General features: G+C 38.9%; 1 protein-coding gene across 1 annotated transcript in view; it reads left to right on the forward strand.

The window, feature by feature from the left end:
- The window catches only part of LOC146705681 (patatin-like phospholipase domain-containing protein 7), a 29088-nt gene extending 14942 nt beyond the window's left edge, over nucleotides 1–14146 (forward strand). The window contains exons 34-53 of the mRNA XM_085461014.1: nucleotides 198–403; nucleotides 524–655; nucleotides 838–961; nucleotides 2171–2284; nucleotides 2582–2648; nucleotides 3027–3176; nucleotides 3540–3603; nucleotides 3859–4027; nucleotides 4919–5101; nucleotides 5286–5404; nucleotides 5553–5709; nucleotides 7914–8030; nucleotides 8108–8177; nucleotides 8377–8493; nucleotides 8650–8798; nucleotides 8919–9071; nucleotides 9491–9610; nucleotides 12879–12963; nucleotides 13424–13539; nucleotides 14049–14146. Of these exons, the coding sequence (XP_085317140.1) occupies nucleotides 198–403; nucleotides 524–655; nucleotides 838–961; nucleotides 2171–2284; nucleotides 2582–2648; nucleotides 3027–3176; nucleotides 3540–3603; nucleotides 3859–4027; nucleotides 4919–5101; nucleotides 5286–5404; nucleotides 5553–5709; nucleotides 7914–8030; nucleotides 8108–8177; nucleotides 8377–8493; nucleotides 8650–8798; nucleotides 8919–9071; nucleotides 9491–9610; nucleotides 12879–12963; nucleotides 13424–13539; nucleotides 14049–14054 (2418 nt within the window). The 3' untranslated portion in view covers nucleotides 14055–14146. The remainder of the gene's footprint in view (nucleotides 1–197; nucleotides 404–523; nucleotides 656–837; nucleotides 962–2170; nucleotides 2285–2581; nucleotides 2649–3026; nucleotides 3177–3539; nucleotides 3604–3858; nucleotides 4028–4918; nucleotides 5102–5285; nucleotides 5405–5552; nucleotides 5710–7913; nucleotides 8031–8107; nucleotides 8178–8376; nucleotides 8494–8649; nucleotides 8799–8918; nucleotides 9072–9490; nucleotides 9611–12878; nucleotides 12964–13423; nucleotides 13540–14048) is intronic.
- The last annotated feature ends 6118 nt before the right edge of the window (nucleotides 14147–20264 follow it).

The following is a 20264-nucleotide window of genomic DNA, read 5'->3' on the forward strand; positions in this document are numbered from 1 at the left end:
TCATTTAAAAATCTAAGGGATGACTGGGAATGACTTGCCTGTAATGCTTTCAACAGTAGAATTTGAATTTCAACACAGGTATTACTCATCTTAAAAATCATGAATTCAGTATTTCACCACCTGATTGTTAACAGCATTCAGAGTCGGACTGTTAAATCTGAGCATTTTCTCTCAATCGTTCCCTCTTGGTGTTTTAGGAGGTGAGCATCCACTTCGTGATTTCTGGCCTCCTCCATGTTTACCAGCGGATGATTGACCGTGAAGAAGAATTGCGCCTGTTTGTAACGCATCCCGGAGAGCTTGTTGGTCACCTTGCTGTTCTGACCGGAGAGCCCCTCATATTTACAGTTCGAGCTCAGCGAGATTGCAGCTTCCTCTCTATTTCCAAAACACATTTTTATGAGTGAGTGACCTGGACACACATCCTCACACTGTTGTGATGTTCAGCACTGTAGAGTTGGAGGGGAAAACAAAGATGGCTACTTCTACTTTGTCATTTTGTGGATTCTTCTTTATTCTTTAGGATAATGCGAGTGGAGCCCAAAGTGGTGCTGAATGTTGCTCATGCTGTGGTGAAGAGGATGTCATCTTTTGTCAGGCAAATAGACTTTGCTCTTGACTGGATGGCTGTCGAAGCTGGCAGGGCTGTTTACAGGTATTCCTCTGCTGACCTTGTGTCTCATGTGTGAAATCAACTCGTAACACTGCAGGCATTACTTGGTTCATGTGGGACAAGTTAATAAATACTAATCGAGGGAGGGGAAGCTGAATTTGGAAATGTGATTGTGAGTTGTTTGGAGTAGACTGAAGTTATCTGTATTTTTTTTCTTTTTGCAGGCAGGGAGAGAAATCAGACAGCACTTTCATAGTGCTGAGTGGTCGACTGCGCTCAGTAATCATGAAGGAGGATGGCAAGAAAGAGTTGATAGGGGAGTACGGACGTGGTGACCTGATTGGAGTGGTAAGCACGGTGACAGCCAGAGGGAAGACAGCTGGGGAAGAGTTGATGGAAGACTATTAATATCCATGTTGTGTCAAACAACACTAGCTGTTTGTTTTCATATAAGAACCTGTTAAAAGGTTAGATATAAAAAAAAAATGTTAACAATGTTAATATCACAAATGGAACTGCCTATTAGCTGTCAGTATACTGCATATGGCTGATGAGACTGGATTTCCTGTATGTTCTACTTTCAGTAAATACAGACTAAGACCAGTACATCTTGGGATATATTTAAACAAAGGGGGGAAAAAAGAACAAAAAATGTAGCCAAAAGGCAGCTGAAATAGAATATGCATAAAAAAAAAAAATCCAGATAATTATATCTTTTTCATGCTCTTTGTCTCGGGCTCTTTTTGGGACAGCTAAAGTGCATTTAGACAAAAGCATGCACCAAATTCATTTGCCAGACTACCAGAGGAGTGTGGGTGTTGTTAACCTTCAATACTGGTCAAAAGATTTGGGTCGTAATAAATGGATTGTGTGAAATTACTGCACTTCATATTACAATCAAAGGGAAAATGGGGGGGGGGGGGGGGGGCAGCATGACTTTGGGATACATTTTTATACAAACATGATTTGATGACAATGATCAAATCTGATTCTAAGATATCTTCTAAATATTTTAATAGTTCTGCCAAGTTTTTCTCAAATTAAACTCTATATGGTATTTTCAGCCTGTGTAAAGCAAAGTCACTTGGTTTAACTCATCCACCTCTCTGTCAGCTGGTGTGACTGGTTCAATACTTCTAATAATACCTGGGTTAATGGATCCTATGGTTACTGTTACCTGGAGGAGAGACGCTGTCATTGGAGCTTCTGTGATAGTGATTGTGAGACAAATTTAGCATGGCTCAGATGTCAGTTTTAGATGAGGGGTAGAGGTTAATTTTAGCCTTTTAGCTTCGGATGTATTCTTATTTATTTGTTTATTTATTTTTAATCGAAGGAGACAATCAATGTCTGTTCAGAATATACAGTGCCTGCCCTAAATGAAATAATTGATACAGAAATGGCAAATTCCAGGTATAAATTCTGTACTATTATTTATAAAATTATAACAAAAATGTTGATATAATTATTTATTAAGATGTCCAATTAGTTATTTACTTGCATTCCTGGATAGGCTTTGTTTGGATTTTGTGTAATTAATGACTTGTCTGTGCGCAGGTAGAGACCTTGACCCGTCAGAACAGAGCGACCACAGTACACGCTGTACGAGACTCTGAGCTGGCCAAGCTACCAGAAGGTGCACTTTGCTCTATCAAGAGGAAATTTCCTCAGGTAGGCCTAATCTAATGTGTTAAATTCATCTCATTTGAAAACAATTCTGTTAAAGTAATCCTTTTTACTGGAGAGAACAAGTGCTATTGCCTCACCCGTCCCTTTCCTTTAAACAAAAAAAGACTTGAAGTAATCATGAAAATAATACAGATAATTAATACATTTAATCAAACTAATAAAAATTAACATGTTGCATTCACTGAAACTCATCACAATAAACATTTAAAATAAAATCAGGAAATGACTTTGTACTGCAGAATCTGAGTAACAGGGCTGATTATAAAATGTGCATCTCAGGTTGTCACCAGGCTGATCCACTTACTCGGACAGAAGATACTGCAGCAGGTCAATGGTCCTCTGACAGGTGTGTACATCTGTGTGCTATGCTGCCTATTTTGCAGGCTCTTTCCTGGCTCAGACATACTGGCAGTTTTTGTTGACGTACCATAAAGGGAGTGATTGTGTGGCACATCTGTTTGTTAATGGATAAACAAATATCTTGTGTTTAATTATAATAAACTGAAAATGTTTTGATACTGTTTGTAATTAATAAGGTTTGTAATTTTTCTTTGGCTCTTGCTAAAAACTTCTCAGAAAGTCCTTTATGTAGGGGCTGGGAAACAAACAAACTTTGGATTGAACATATGCATGGTCTACACATGTTTTAATTGGTTAGGTTCTCCCATCATTTCTGGTATTAAATCTGTTTTTCACCATTTGCAAATCTGTAACACATCTCCAGCTCGCAGTTTGGCCCTGCACACACCAGGAAGTAAGTGGGATGCAGGAAACCAAGCCTCCAACCTCTCCACTGTGGCAGTCCTGCCAGTATCAGAAGAGGTGCCTCTTACTGCCTTTACTCTAGAGCTGCAGCATGCACTCCTTGCAATAGGTAAGAATGGAAAGAGATATGGAAGCTCAAATTTGGCTTATAATCATTCACTGCTGTTCTCGACACAGAAAACGCTTCAGGTCATGGATGATTGTTTATTTTAAACATATGACCAGCCTACTGCTGCTCTTCACCCAGTCTGTTGCCATTTTCCAAAACTTCTTATCGAGGACATGGAGGCATGATTAGAGGGGCTGCCATGATGGAAATGCTCTCCCTTTAAGAATTCTGGATTCCTATTTGCATCCTAATTTGAACTGTAATTGAACCAAAATCAAATCACTTTCAGCTGTCTTTAACCTGGACGTAACACCTCCTTGAAGTAGACATTCATGGGTGTAATCTATCATCTCTCACATAAAGGTCCTACTCTTCTACTGACAAGTGGTATTATCAAACAGCGTCTTGGAGCTGCTGCACTTGACAGGTATGTTTTGTGCCATATTCAAACATTTTATGCAATTTTGCTGGTTCAATCTTCTCTTATTCAAACCTCAAATAAAATGAGTATTTTTCAGTGTCTTACTGCTTTCTGTTGGTTTTTATTTTCTTTGTGCTTTGTCTTTCACGCTCATTAAATTCTGCTAAAATTTGCTCTATTGGCACAAGAGGAAAATGGATGTCTTGGATGCTGCCAGCAAAGCAATGCTGCCTGTCATTAATGGACTCCTTTCCTCTTTAGTGTCCATGAGTACCGTCTGTCCAGCTGGCTGGGCCAACAAGAAGACATCCATCGCATAGTTCTTTACCAGACTGACTACACACTGACCCCGTGGACACAGAGGTGCATCCGTCAGGCTGACTGCATCATTATTGTGGGATTAGGCGAGCAGGACCCTACTGTAGGGGAGGTGAGGTGTTCACTGGTTCCCAGGAGAAGAGAGAGGTGTATTACTAGGAGCTGTTAGAGCTACACTTTCAAATCATGCAAAGACACTCCCAAATTACTGTGAAGCTACATTCACAATAATTTGTGAATGTGGCTTCTTGTCACCTCTGCCAGCAAATCAGAAAAATACCTGAAAGCGGCAGTGTGGTGAGATGCACCTGCAGGGTAAATAACTGAGTTAACAAAGATTCTGCAGTTCATTAAAAACAGTTTTGTATGAAATTGGCAAGTTTGATACTGGAAGCTTTCTGGTTTCTGTTTTGTTCAGAAATGACTTGGACAAATCTTTGACTTCATGCAGGTAAACAGTTCATGTGGAGAATAATCTCAAAAGCAATGAGCTGCCCTTTTTTTTTTTTTTTTTTTTTTTTTAAATAAATTGTGTAGTCTGCTTGTGTAATCTGTCCCTGTATAATTGTATCTCCATCTTTTATTTTATCTTTCAGGGCACACATGAAAGGTGGTGTATATGTTACAGACACGCTATACCTTAAAAAGATGCAGGGCCTGTTGGTCACACAAGAATGCCTGAACCAGAACATTATTTATTTAAAATACATATTTAGTGGAACTTTTTTTTTTTTTTTCTGCTTATTTTCACTCCAGTTTTTAAAGATAACAGAACATTGTATTTTTTCAGATATGATTAAGAAAAGTAATTGTTTGTTTCATGAAACCTTTGCAATAATCCAAAAATTTATAAAGGATTTGCACAAGTTTGCCCCCCCCCCCCCCCCCTTTTTTTTTTTTTTTTTTTTTTTTTTTTCTCTTCTCTTCTCTCTTCTCTCCCCAAGGGACTCAATTCCTATAGTTCATAAAATGTTCTAAAATATCTGTGCTGCTTTCTCTGTAGTTGGAGCGTATGTTGGAAGGAAGTGCAGTGCGTGCGCAGAAGCAGCTTGTGCTGTTGCACAGAGAAGATGGTCCTGCACCCAAAGGAACCGCAGACTGGCTCAACATGCGAAGCTGGATTTCCAGACACCTCCATCTTGCCTGTCCCCGAAGGGTCTTCTCCAAACGAAGCCAGCCCAAACTGGTGAGAATGGAAGACATGGCCAGAATGTGCTGTGTGTCTAAAAGCCCCCCCCCCCCCCTTCAGATCCACCCTCAGCTTCGCATTTTGTAGTTTTTCTTATTTCCTGTCTTTCAACATCAGTACATTCATTCTTATCCCACTTGTTTCATCATCTTCTTTTAGCAGTACTTTGCTTTTTTTGCAGTTGGAGCTGTATCAGCGTGTGTTTGAGAAACCAGCAGATCGCCATTCTGACTTTTCCCGCCTGGCTCGTGTTCTTACAGGCAATGCTATTGCTCTTGTCCTGGGAGGAGGAGGGGCCAGGTAATGTTTGTCACATGCTTGTTTCTCATCATAATTTTAAAGACGACATTATACAACATCAGCTCCTAATGATGCTGGTTATTTATGTCAGTCTTTTCTTTGTAAAATTTTTCACTTTCCATGTTTGTTCCCCCACCCTTCTAACCAGGGGTTGTTCTCAAGTGGGTATAATGCGTGCACTATGCGAAGCTGGCATCCCCGTAGACCTAATTGGCGGAACATCAATTGGCTCCCTGATGGGCGCTCTATATGCAGAGGACCGTAGCCACAGTCGCTTGAGGATAAGAGCTAGAGAATGGGCTATGGTAAGCGTCAAAGTGGCAATTGCTGTAGTATTTCAGATCTAAATCTTTCTGAATGCACTGACATCTGCTTTGCTTTGTTTTCCATAAACTATTCAGACATTGTCCCATTCTTTCTTTAAAAGTCACTTCTGAGGCAGTTACCAGAACTCCAAGTTCAACCACAGTATAATTGTTTTGAGTTTTCGTTTTTTTTCTTTCCCCCTTCTAATGTTGCTTAAAAAATAAATAATAAAATGGAGGTGTGGTTTCCTGGAATGACATTGAGCAGAGAAGTCTTGAATTTGATCAGTGTCAAACTTTTAATGATAGCAATCTAGAGTATGTTTTAAACTTGCTTTAAACTGGGTTAGTTATACATGGATGTGAGACTTTCTTCCTGAAATGATTTAAGTTTAATCCAGTTTAGATCTCAGTTCTGCTTTTAATTTGATAAACCATGCTGAGCACATTAACCACCATTTCATATCACGTACAAGTCCTGTTCCTGCCATTGAGTAGCTCTCTGCCTTAGAATGACTTGGCCTACATCCACGCATCGTTTTCTCTCAGTTTTGGCCTCCCGTCCACACTGAGACGGCACCGAAAGTAAATGCAGCGTTTTCAAAACGCTCTCGAAAACTCATACATTTGAAGACTGTTCTTATGCGTCGCAGTGTGGACAGCGAAAATGGAGACTTTCAAAAACGATAATGCATGTTAGTCATGTGACCAGTTAAACAAAGATAGCGGAGGGCATTATACAGCAATTGTTTTGTTTGCGCTTAATTTTGACAGCCCTATTAAAGATTAATATCAGTTTGTTTGCTTCAGATCGCTTTTCTTCAAATTCTTTAATTCTCACTTGCTTTTGCAACTTTGTACTTTTGTGTTACTCGCAGCAACAACTCCACCTCATTGTTAGTCCATTTAAAAAAAACAAACAAACAAAAAAACTGTGCTTTTCCTCGACATTTTGCCATGACGTTTCAAAGAGCCGGAAAGTAAATAAATGGCAGACAGAAATGAGGCAGGCTGAATCTTCTTGCGTCTCACGCATGCGCAGGACTGGAACGTAAGCGTTTTCGGCCGTTTCAATGTGGACGCAGAACTCTGTGAAAACGACTGAAAACGCTAATGTGGACGCGGAGCGTTTTCTGAATCTATTCGGGCTAGTGTGGACGTAGCCTTAGATGTAACACTTCAGCTGTATCCCTATTTAGTATGCATCGATCTGTGTTTGCAAGCTCCGCTCATTCTTATGTTCACTTACTGCATGTGGAAAAGACACAATAATGTAAAAAGTTATCACAGTGATCAACAAGGAAAGGGAGTACTCTGAAACTGTGCCATGTTAGGTAACCCTTTAACCCTAGATGGGGATGTCTAAACATAAGTCCCGGGGGCCAGAATCAGTCCACTATAATTTCATAAGTTTTCCTATTGGTAAAGACTACCCATCCATCAAAGTAATTAACTAACAGGTAAACAGTTAAATGACAGGAAAGTAAATTTTTCAACTATTGCCTGTGTCCTGGACTGCCTGTGTAATGAACTGTCGTAACTTTTTCTTTAACTTAACACATTTATCATGTTTCACTGGTCCAACCTGCTAAGATCAAAGTGAATTTGACATCACTGTCCTGGGTTTTCTGCTCTAAAAGTTAGCCCCACCTCACAAGTTGACAGTGTTGATGTGTTATATCTTAAATCTTAGCTAGAACACATGAAAGTTAAACATGCAGGTAATGTTACAGATGAGCATTTTAGCTTACAAGCTGGAGTGAACAAATTGGCCAAGGGTGTGGGGTGTGGCGTCAAAATTAGTTTTGCAGTATTTTGAAGGCATTGAGGCAAAATGCCAGAAGTAGCTTTATAGTGTAATACTCGTGACACAGTATTGACAACTAGCAGGGCTTGTTACCGGTATTGATACCGGTATTTTGGATGCTATGATATGGCAAAACTGTATAGTCAATATTGTTCAAATGATTGAGAAATGTACACTTGTCAGACAAAATATGACAAAGTGTGTGTTGTGTTGTTTTTTTTTTTTGTTTTTTTTTTGCGCAGTCCTGGGTATAAGGTGAGAATTGTATTAAAATGAAGTTCAACTTTTAGGGATTAATTCTGCTTTGCACTTAAGCAAAAAGATCTTGAGTGGCTTAGAGGTGGGAAACATTTATTTGAACCTCGTTTTAATTTGACTCTTTTGGCTTTTCCTGTAGGAAATGACTTCAGTATTTAGGAAGGTCTTGGATTTGACATATCCAATCACATCCATGTTTTCTGGTGCTTCCTTCAACTCTGGCATAAACAACGTCTTCAAAAGCAAACAGATTGAGGTGAGCTAAATGACAGTAGGTGTGACCCAGCTGTTGGAATACTGATCTGAGGCCAGTGTAAATTCTGTGTCATGTAGGACCTTTGGATCCCATATTTCAATATCACAACTGACATCACTGCCTCTGCCATGAGAGTACACACTGATGGTAAATACAGTGTTCAGTTTATTTATTTTGAAAGAATCATTCTGGTCTTCATTGAGTTTTCTGAATTGTTTTTTTGTGGTCATAGATGAACTGACTCTTTTTAATAGTCTGATTAATTTTCGGTTGATTCATATTGGTTGCTTGCAGTTAGGCTTTATGCCTTTTAAGTAAGTTTAAGTTGCTTGCTTGTTTATTTGAGGTTCTCTATGGCGGTATGTCCGTGCTAGCATGTCTCTATCGGGATATCTCCCTCCTCTGTGTGACCCGAAAGATGGACACCTGCTGATGGATGGAGGCTATATCAACAACCTGCCTGGTTTGTTACATTCAGTTTGTACCTTCCCTTATTAAGTATCAAAAGTAGCCGTACTTTGATGTAGTTGCTCAGCTGTTTGCTTATAGCAATATATTTTTAATTTTACCAGTACTGTATGCTGTTTGTCTTGATGTCTTCTTCCCCTGATTCTCCCAGCTGATGTTGCGCGCTCCATGGGGGCCAAAGTGGTAATAGCTATTGATGTGGGCAGCCGGGATGAAACAAATCTCACTAATTACGGCGATTCACTCTCAGGCTGGTGGCTGCTATGGAAACGCCTTAACCCCCTTGCTGAGAAAGTTAAGGTGATGGATTGATTAAGAGTAAAGACACACCATGCTGTGCAGCAATGTTTTTAATTCTATCAATAAAAATAAGGATATTTTTGGAAATCATTTCAGTGATTTATAAGTTAATTTCCACAGGTGCTAAACATGGCAGAGATTCAGACTCGGCTGGCCTATGTGTGCTGTGTGAGACAGTTGGAGTCTGTGAAGAGCAGCGATTACTGCGAGTATATCAGACCTCCAATCGACAGATACCGTACACTAGAGTTTGGCAAGTTTGATGAAATTGCTGTAAGTTTCAGAAATTTGTTTTCACCTGAACTCTTTTACCCCTGATCATGAACAAGTATTGAAACTTTCAGATGTTGTAAGACAAAAGTTTTTCATTATCTGAAACACTAGACCAGGGGTAGGCAACTCCAGGCCTCGAGTGCCGGTGTCCTGCAGGTTTTAGTTCGCACCCTGGGTTAACACACCTGAATCAAATGATTAGTTCATTACCAGGCCTCTGGAGAACTTCAAGAAATGCTGAGGAGTCATTTAGCCCTTTAAATCAGCTGTGATGGGTCATGGACACATCAAAAACCTCCAGGACACCGGCACTCGAGGCCTGGAGTTGCCTACCCCTGCACTAGACCAACTTTTAAAAATAACTTTTTTGGCAAATAGAAAATGGTACTGATATGTGAATATGTTTGTGTGATTTTTAGGAGGTGGGGTACCAGCATGGCAAGACTGTGTTTGATGTGTGGCGTCGCAGTGGTGTGGTGGAAAAAATGCTGAAAGACAGACATCAAGAAGAGTTCCACAACACGCAAAGCAGAAGCAATGTAAGGATGTTGGCAGTGAACAACACATGGACATACACTATCCAATCCAATTTTATTTATAAAGCAGTTTAAAATACCCAGCACAGGAACAAAGTGCTGTACAGAAAATAAGTTAAAACAATAGAATAACAAAAAACAGCAAAATAAATAAATAAAACACATAAAACATAAAATTAAAACAGCCCTATGTTAAAACTGCATCGAATCACCTAAAAACAACTAAAATAAAAAACCAACATCTCACGTGGTGTCAAAGGCCAGGGTAAAGAGGTGGGTTTTCAAGAGTGACTTAAAAACAGATAAAGAACTGGCCTGTCTAATCTCTAAAGGAAGCTCATTCCACAGTTTGGGAGCTGCTACAGCAAAAGCACGATCTCCTCTAAGTTTACGCCCAGTCCTGGGTATCTTCAGGAGCAGCTGATCAGCTGACCTGAGAGAGCGGGTGGGTGTATAAGGCTGTAGCAGCTCGGAGAGATAAGATGGAGCTAGGCCATGGAGAGCTTTAAAAGTAAATAAAAGAATTTTAAAATTAATCCTAAAAGAAATGGGCAGCCAGTGAAGTGAAGCTAAAACGGGGGAAATGTGCTCAAACTTTCGAGTGCCTGTTAAAAGACGAGCTGCGGCATTTTGCACCCTCTGTAGATGACTAATATATAATGCACTGACCCCAATATAAAGTGCATTACGGTAATCCAGCCGAGTGCTAACAAAGGCGTGGATCACTGTCTCAAAGTGCTGCCGTGAAAGAATTGGCTTTATTTTTGCCAGCTGCCTGAGGTGAAAGAAGCTAGATTTTACTACTGCCTTAATTTGATTATCAAACTTCAGATTACAGTCCACTTTGACCCCCAGGTTTGTGACAGTTGGCTTAACATACTGTGCCAGGGAATCTACATACACATTGGGGGTCTCAGTGGAGCTACCAAAAACCATCACCTCTGTCTTTTTATCATTGAATTTTAAAAAGTTAACAGACATCCAAGCCCTAATGTCATCGAGACACTGAAGTAATGGCTGTGTAAGGTATCTGCCTTTTTTCTTTAGAGGGACATAGATCTGACAGTCATCAGCATAAAAGTGGAAAGGAATGCCGTGCTTTCTCAGTACAGAACCAAGAGGAAGCAGATATAAAGAGAAGAGGAGGGGGCCTAGAACTGAGCCCTGTGGGACACCACACAAGAGGGGAGCGGAGGACGACACATAGTCACCAAGGCTGACACAAAAAGTTCGCCCCGTCAAGTAGGACCTGAACCACTTCAGTGCTGTGCCCCTAATGCCCACCCAGTGCTCCAAACGAGAGAATAAAATGGCATGATCCACGGTATCAAACGCAGCTGTCAAATCTAAAAGCACAAGAACAACACAGTCCCCAGCATCAGTCGCTAAAAATATGTCATTAAAAACTTTTTAAAAGGACTAGAACATGAAAGAGTTCAATAAAAATCAACAGCAGAGTATAGACTTTTCTTTGATGTAAAACCACAAAAATATGGTGATGCAATACAATATAGTATATTAAACTTAATCAAGTTGTTTTAAAATGATTTGCTTTAGGGTTGTAATGACATTGAAAACTTTTGTTCTCTAGCTTTTAGCAGCCAGATTTTGAGATGCAAATTAAAAATGAAATACTAGTAAGTAGCCATATTCAAATCTCACTCCTCTGAATCCAACGTAAATGCAACAAATGGACTTGTAAGCAGTCCTATTACAAATCCCTTTATAAGAATACAGCTGTTAACAAAATGTGTCAGGAAATGATGAGAGGGTATAAAAGCTATTTCCTACAAAAGGGAAGCTCGAGGAGGAGAACACTTCTCTGCTGTAGTTTATGGTCTTGAGTAATCTTACGAGTCTGACTAATTATCTTCAAAATCCATGTTCCTTGCATCCAGAGTTTAATAAATAAATAAATAAATAAATAAATAAATAAATGGTATCTTAAAGTGAGCTTAACACCCCACTTGCAGTCCTTTCACATTGAATTGACCAGTTGGTTGGTTAATTATTTTGGGATCATTTTCTCACATTTTATTGGTTGTGCTATATGACTTGCTGTTAACAGTGCACCACTTTAGACCTTAAGCTCTTTTTTTTTTTTTTTTCTGATAAAGTAATAACAAAACTATGAATTTGCTTTTAATGTACACAAAAATAGATTTTTGTGCACCAGATTTGTTCCAAGCAATGTCACAGAAAGACAATCAGAATCAGAATCAGAATACTTTATTGATCCCTGGGGGAAATTATTTTTTGTTACAGTGCTCCATTTTAAACCAACATTAAGACAAGACAGACAATACGCTAACTAAGAATAGTACAATACATACATACATACATACATACATACATACATACATACATACATACATAAGTCACTTATAAATAAATATTTGGAAAAGAAACATGTGTAGTTGTAGCAGCAAACAGTGTGTTAAGTGGATGCGTTGTACAGGGAGATGGCCACAGGCAGGAATGATTTCCTGTGTCGTTCAGTGGTGCTTTTCGGTAATCTCAGTCTCTCACTGAACGAGCTCCTGTGACTGACCAGCATGTCATGGAGTGGGTGGGAGGTGTTATCCAACAACAAAGCTCCTAACCAAAAGATGACGAGAATGATGAAGAAGTTATTTACTCCCAGTTTGAACAACAACACAAGGATGAAGGGTAAAACAGCAGGACTCACACTGGCAACCTCCCCCTCCCTGATAACAGGCAACAGAACAATTGCTGAAAACAGGATGGAGCCACTTTTATGATTGCAGATCTGAGGCCGTAATGTTTAAGACTAAATGGCTTCTGTTCTCATTCTTTTAAACAATAGGCGTCCCACACAGTTAATGAATGCATTTCTATTTTCAGATGCTACTGGAGAGTACAACAACCAGGGGATGCAATGCTTCTCCTTCTGTGATACATTTGATACTATTTATTTGTATGGATGCACAAAATGCAGATCAAGACTTAAAAACATAACCAAGGTTTTGGGACTAGCCGAGCTTTTAAAAAAGGCAAAACCAGATGTGCTTCACTGAAAAGCTGAAATTGCACAAAAGTCTGCAGCAGATTTTTTTTTTTTTTTTTCATGCAGTTAGTTTCCATTATACTTTGCTGTGTGTTGGAAATTACAGCAATCTAGAGGAGGACAACTCCATTATAGTGTTTCTTGGCACACAGTTTGGAAGCGTATTCAAAGACAAAATTCCATAATGCCTCCTCAGTAGTCCCTGTAACTGACTGTGGCTCTTTTTTTCTTTTTTTTTAAAAGGTGGTGACATGTCCCAATGCTTCCTTCACTGACCTGGCAGAAATTGTGTCCCGCATTGAGCCCGTCAAACCTCCTCTTGTGGATGGTAAAACTACTGACACACACTCCAACACTGCAGCTTTCAGCCACACTCAAAGTACTTTTTAAGTACGCTCATGTCTCCATGTTTGTGTTTGTCATTCTTGACCTAATGAAAAACAAATCAACCCCACAAACAAAAGGTCATATTTTATTAGGTCAGAATTCTAACAAGTCAGGAGACTGACTTGTTAGCCTCAGTGTAAAACCTGCTGACGGAAAAGGAACGTGTTTTTATTGTGCAATTTAGTAACTAAGCATTTACAAACTTGTTCTTATTCCTGTTCTCTCTATTTATAATGAATTTGTCATCCATCACTCATCAAAGTCCACCCTGTATGACATTTCTAATGTTCTGACTTATGCACCTGCACACCCACGTGTATTTGTCACCATTCTACACTCCAAATATTCCAGTTTATTCACCCACAGTGTGCTTCCTGTCCCCCACTCTTTCCTTGCATCAGAAGAATCCGACTACCACACTGACTATGAAGAGGATGCACTGGAGAGTGCTCTCTCTGACATGGAGACGTATAGTCGCTATGGAGAGCACACCGAAGGGGAGGAGACGGCTGACACGGTGCGAACTTGTGGTAGTAAGATTAGAAACTGTGGGCTCTCTTTAAAGAGAAGAAGAGCAAGCAACCACAGTGAGGAATTTGTTTTTTACTCATGTCTAAAACAGGCTTTTCAGGTTCCATTATAATTAATTGTATTGTTTTGCAACACAAATTTCCATTATTGCAAAGGTTTGTCTGGCTTACAATGACAACACACTTGATCAGTCCTCTCGGTAAAAGGATTTTCATAAATCACTTCTTGGGAAATCAGACCATCCTGCTGGCTACTATTCAAAGTCAGATTGAGGTTCATACTGGAGTCTGGCCAGTTCATGCTTTAAAAGTGATTAATATCATTAAAATTTTGAAATTAATTGGAAGCCATTGCAGGGGCACCTAGTTCAACTAAATTGATATCATTTAGAAGTTGGGGCTTGAGAACATTGTATACCTGCAACAATACAATTCAGGTTGTGTTTTGTATTTATTTATTTTATGGCTGTCTGACAATTTAAACATTCATTTTTAGATTTAACAAAGAAAAATGGGGATGACTATGCACGCCTCAACCTGATTCTCAGGATGTAGAACTGGATGGGAGATCGACATGCTCCATTACCCCGCCCATCAGCTGCCACCATCAGTTTCCGGATATCCCTAACAGTTCACTGGAAGCGATGTCAAACCAGCAAGTAAATTCCAAGTAGTCTATTTTTGTGAATGGTGGAGTAATAAAAGTTGCTTAAACAGGTTAGCACAATGGAAGCATTCTGTCTTTGCTACATTTTACCCTCCAGTGTGAAAGACCAGACTCTACCTGCAAAACTTGTCATTTTGTCGTGTGTGTGTGTGTGTGTGTGTGTGTCTGTCTTTCATTTCTGCCAACGCCTCTCGTTATCGATACAGGGAAAAAAATGAGCTAGCAACATAGGGTTGACAAGCAATTTCTCAAACACTGCAGAATAAGCGAAGCACAAACTTCTAACCTCTTTAGTCACCCTTCATGCAGTCACTGTTTAACATACCTGCATTGTTTGACTTGTGTTTTTTTTTTTTTTTTTTTTTTTTTTTTTTTTTTTTTTAAACAAGCTGAATTATATCAAAAGGTATTTTAAGTAGCAGTTATCTGGACTGTTAGACAGTGAAATGCCAACATGTCCAGCCTTTGAGTTTGAAACTTTGTTCTGGCCATGTTGGATTGGAGCTTAAAATATTTTCAGTGGTTGCAATCCACTTCAAAAAACTAGTTTTCCCCCTTTTCTGGTGAGAGCCCCCCCCCCAAAAAAAATAAATAAATCTGCTTTGAGTCTGATGGAGACTGATGAAATCTGTAGCTCAACTTGTCTCTACATAGTTTATCCACTGAAATATGTGCTTGACCAAGTGTAGGTTGTTTTTGTTTTGCTTGTTTGTGTTTTTGTTTTGTTCTTAGAGCTAGGGTAAATTATTATTTTTTTAATTAAAAACAAGTTATCTGTGCATACAGATTTTTTTCAATGTAGTCAAAATATATATTTAAAGAATATATACATATTTTATATATGTGCCAATTATGTTGGCCTTCTCTATTAAGAGTTGTTCAGTCATTCCAAAAATGCAATTCAATGCACAATCGGTTAAGTACATAGCTTTGATTAACATGCGTACTTGTATGACACAATTAAATTAATACACTGCTAATTTAATCTACATAGTAACAAAAAGATGACTCAGAGGAAGGATCTTCGCCAAGACTAATACTCCAATAAAACATTTTTCAAAAACCACCATGCTCAAATTCATGTTATTTAATAGTAAAGGAGTACTGTATTTTTCAGACCATAAGGCGCACTGGATTATAAGGCACACTGTCGATGAATGGGTCTGTTTTCATACATAAGGCATACCGACTTCACTTGCAGCTGCTCTATTCCCATGTTGTTGCAGACTAACCTCGTATTGTGGATGGATTATCTCAGTTGTTCTCCTGACTGAAGTTTGGTCCATTTACAGCATCCTGCCATGCGATTTCATTTGTCGCTAACCATCGGGAACCCTCACGTTAACCTTACATGTTACTCGAGTGGGGAAAAAAGTTAGCGTTCATCCTCCAGCTTCACTGTGTTTATGTTATGCTAACATAGCTGTGTCGCTAGCAATCATGTAGCAAATCATTATACCAAGTAGGCCGATTCAGTAACCCTACAAACGTCACTGCTTTTTAGTTTTCTGTCTTCATTTATGTTGGAAGTGATGGCAGAGCTGTACGTTTTAGTTTTTTCAGAAATCTCTCAGTCAGAACATGGTAGCCTACATCATGTTTAGGTGGAAACTAGCGAGCTAACTTCCTGCTAACTTCTAACTCAGTTAAATTTAATAAATTCTGTTTTCATGGATGCCTGGATGCTAAAATTAATCGTTATACCTGGTAAAGTAGCAACGCTGATAATTTTTTTTTTTTTTTTTTTTTTTTTTTTTAAAGATGAAAGAATTTAGACAGTTTTTAACTCTCAATGATGCCGCAGTGTTCGTTTGATTTTGGGACCTGAAGCGAACAGAGTTTTGGCTCCTGACTACGGTAGCCGTAATACTACCATCAAGCGGTGTGGCTTCATAGCTTACTAAAGTCGTACTAAAACATTTTTGGAAAGATTTTTGAGCGCCGTGTTCCACATAAAATTGGTTCGAGGTCAGTAAGCACAACCAGAATTCATACATACGGCGCATCGGATTATAAGGCGCACTGTCGGTTTTTGAGAAAATTAAAGGATTTTAGGTGCGCCTTATAGTGCGGAAAATACGGCTATGTAAAAGATGAAATGACAAAAAGATGGTGTTCTTTACATGGAATCCTAAAGTTTGATTTGAAGTCCTGTGTTAAGTCTGTGCTGTAGCTGCACCATAGCCTTAACATGCAGCTTTACAAAAATATAACTTCATGTACACATCGTATGCTGTACAAAGTATATTTATTAGCACAATAAATATAATACAGCTGTGAAACAACATGTGATAGACTGCCAGTGTAGACAGCTCAGCTTAGTTTAACAAATGACTAACAGGTGACTAAGCTAATTTTCAATTGGCTGTTTTAAAGGGGAAGCTCCACCGCTCAATCCTGATGTCCAACAAAATGTAATAAATTCTTCCTTTGCTCGTTTTCTACTTCTCAAAGTCTCAGAAAAATCTGACTTCATGTTTTTTCTTTTTGTGTAATCCTGCTAATATAAGAAACTACAACAAAAGCGTTATGTCTGTGGTGGAGGTAACTAGTGCTGACGATTATATCCTGTATTTATTCATGTATTACTTGAAACTAAATTTCCTTTTTTGTGGCTAACACTCAACAATCCAAAGATTCTTACATTAACTTTTTTTTTTTTTTTTTTTTGCTAAATTTTATTTTTATTAAGACATTATACGAGGTGAATGATTATCAAATTGCTGTTGTTGAACTTCTAATTGTTTCGGGAGCATTTTCAGTATTACCAGAACTCGACCAAGGCTGTTTTCTCTTCTTGCTTTTGTTTGCAGCAGATACAAACATAGATTGTGTGATGGTTTAAAGTTGGGGTGAAAACAAGCCCTTTCAGTGATACCTTTTCTGAACGTAAAAGACTTTCTACACTACCACAAACCCATCTTAAGAATCTCTTTACTTAAAATTGACCCATTGTTTATTAGCTGCACCCTACATCAATATAACAATATCTAACGGCGGCCCCCTTGGGCGTAAATCTAATCAGAACTTTACCAATGCAGCTTTGCTTTCTTCGTCTTTCATTTCCTTATAAACTCTGATGCTACACTGCCTGCAGCCTTACATTATGTGTACACGGTGAGAGAAACCTTGTGATAAACACTATGGGCTCTCATATGATGTTTGGTTAAATGTGGTCTGTACAACAGCTCGAGACAAGAAAACGTTTGCTGTTTACCAATGAGGTGATGGAGTTCACTCTGATATTCTTTGTACCTAACCCTCTGCACAGGGAATCAATCTTGTTTGGCAGAGTGAACGTCTCATGGATGAAGTGCTGATGTAATGTGTGGAACTGTGCCATGAATTTAATGCAACCTTCGATGACCCACGTTGGGGGGGGGGTGGGAATGACCACTTGTGCCCTTATTTGACACCCATTCCCATACTAATGATGTAGACTGAAGAAGCCTACTGTTAAGCCTGTAATGTACAATTACTGCCCAAATGTGTGTTCTGATAAGCTGTTTTACTAATTAAACACTGTATTATGTGTGTTTGTGGTTTTTTTTTTTTTGTTTTGTTTTTTTTTTTTGTTTTTTTTTTTTGTTTTGTTTGTTTGGTTTTCCTTCTCTCCAATTGTCTCTATTACAGTTTATTGTAAAAGAAATTGAATTTTTTTTTTTGGGCTGCAGAGAAAGTAACTAAAAATGAAACCATCAAGGGCTTTGTTACTAAAAGGGCATATCTTATGAATAATGTTTTAAGGCACTTGGTTCTTGGTGAAAAGGATTTCTCCATGCCTTCCAGGTGAGGCAAAATATTAGGAACACTACAAATGTGTTTCAGAAATGGCTATAATATCCTATAAGTAACCAGAACATTAATAACTGTTATAATTAATATGAGAGATCATACTTTCAATTATTTAACAGTCTAAGCATTGTCTCTCAATTTCCCCTTGGCATGAATAGGATTATTTTAATCACCACTCACCTGCTGATGGAGAGCAGGACGAATCATCCTTGAAACTAATCAAACAAGATTACACTTTTCCAGTTTTGGTAAACCCTTGTGAGTTGTAGCCTCAGTGACCTGTTCTTATGTAACAAAAGTTACACTGGGGGAGATCAATGTGTTGTGCCTTCAGAGATGCTCTTGCACATACCTCGTTTGTAATGAGTGGTTATTTTCAGTCTTGCGTTCCTATCAGCTGGAATCAGTCTGGCCATTCTCCTCTGACATTCTTGTGGAGAGAACTAACACTTGATGGGTCTGTCTAGCACAAAACTCGCTGGAACAATCAGAGACAATTCTACTACAACGGCAAAAAGCATTAGACACCAGGCAGAACTCTTTGTGTGATCTTGTGCATGAGGGAGAGAACTGTGACGAGCGCTGCTCCTGACGCTCGAACCCCACAGAGATACTCCAGCAGTTAAAGAGATGGTTAGCACACAAAACTTACAAGTAGACGTAGCTGTATCAGTGGATAAGTTAAGCACCCAAGAGTGATAGTGGTGTCTGGTATTTCAGACTATTGTAACGCAGATGAAAGGGGCTATGTGCTGAGTTCAGAAGTGAGTGTAAACTCTTTATCACTACACAAAGCTCACGACTAGTTTTGAGAGCTCTGGCTGCTCTGCATCAGCTGTTGATTCAGATAATACTGATACTGACCTTTTAAATAACAAGTTTATGACACTTGGCTTCTACATTTTCAGCCTCTTTAGGTGCATAACTGCACTCTATATAATATACCATATAAAGCATATATAATGGTGCCAGCGCATTTCTCAGGACGCAAGGTCCAATAAGAACTATGATAGTGGATGGTGGGGATTACCATCATTTTGGCTTGGCGATAGGTTTGGTGTCATGGCTATCTTTATTCTTGACTGCTTAATTAAATAACACTGCAGTTTAATATAGATGGACTCCCCCTTTTCAAAAGCGGTAGACTTCAGCATTGTCTTAGAAAGCCAAAAAGTTTTGATCAGTTTTAAGGCCCATTTATTCACATTTTGAAGAATGACACTTATTTGCAATGGCTGACACTCAAAGTATGTCCATTTGTGTGTGATGCACCTGCAAAAGCTTTCATTAAAAACACAAAGGCTCATAATGGTTATTCTGGTTGTAATAAATGTGTTCAAGGTGGTGAGTGGAAGGATGAAAAGTTAATGCAAAGTTAAGAACCGATGCTAATTGTCACTTAATGACTGATGAAGACCACCACTTGAATCAAATATCGTCTCCTTTGGGTGGTATAGTGAAAAGGGTTACAATGTTTCCCTTAGATTATATGCATTTATGTTGTCTTGGAGTCATAAGAAAACTCATAAACACATGGATGAAGGGCAAAGTACTTGCAACTAGCCGTCCAATCTGACCGTAAGGTAACTTTTAGTAAAATTGAAAGGACTGGGACCTTACACGCCAGTTGAGTTGAAGAAAGCTGCAGAAATTGATGCATACATTGTACAACACATACAACATATATTTTATGTTGGATGTAGGGTCTGTGGTAGGCATTACATTTACATACAATGTACACCAGCTAACATACCTGGGAGAAGAATATAGACTCCCTGGGCCTTAAGGTAATATCTCAACATTTCCTTATGAAAATGACTTGAATTGGTCAGATTAAACATCTCTTGTGAAAGACTCACTTGCCTTTATAGTAAATTGTGAAAAGGCTTTCAGAAAAAACTGATGCAAACACATCACAACTGAAAAAAGTACATAGGATAATGCATCTGCATCATAATGGCCCACTTGTGACTCAAATAGACCATTCAGAACAGGAGGGGATAACTGTGTACGAGTTGTAGATGTCGTTGCTATCGTTTGCAATATTGTGAAAGTAGTTAATGACATGTTTGTAATCTTCCAAGTGTTTTGTTACAAGGAGTCTTACTTCCAGTGTCCCCTCACCCAGAATTAGTTGCCACTGAGTGTGGCAGTTGAACAGCAGTCTTGGTGTAACAAAGCTCAGCTAAGCTTAAATTGTCCCTTGTTCCTGGATAAACGGGGAGAAGCTTTCATGGCCTCCATATCCTC

Source organism: Copadichromis virginalis, linkage group LG7 (genome assembly GCF_057382275.1).
Source record: "Copadichromis virginalis isolate Kocher_CV1m ecotype Utaka linkage group LG7, C_Virginalis_male_GT1.1, whole genome shotgun sequence".
Taxonomy (NCBI): Eukaryota; Metazoa; Chordata; class Actinopteri; order Cichliformes; family Cichlidae; genus Copadichromis; species Copadichromis virginalis.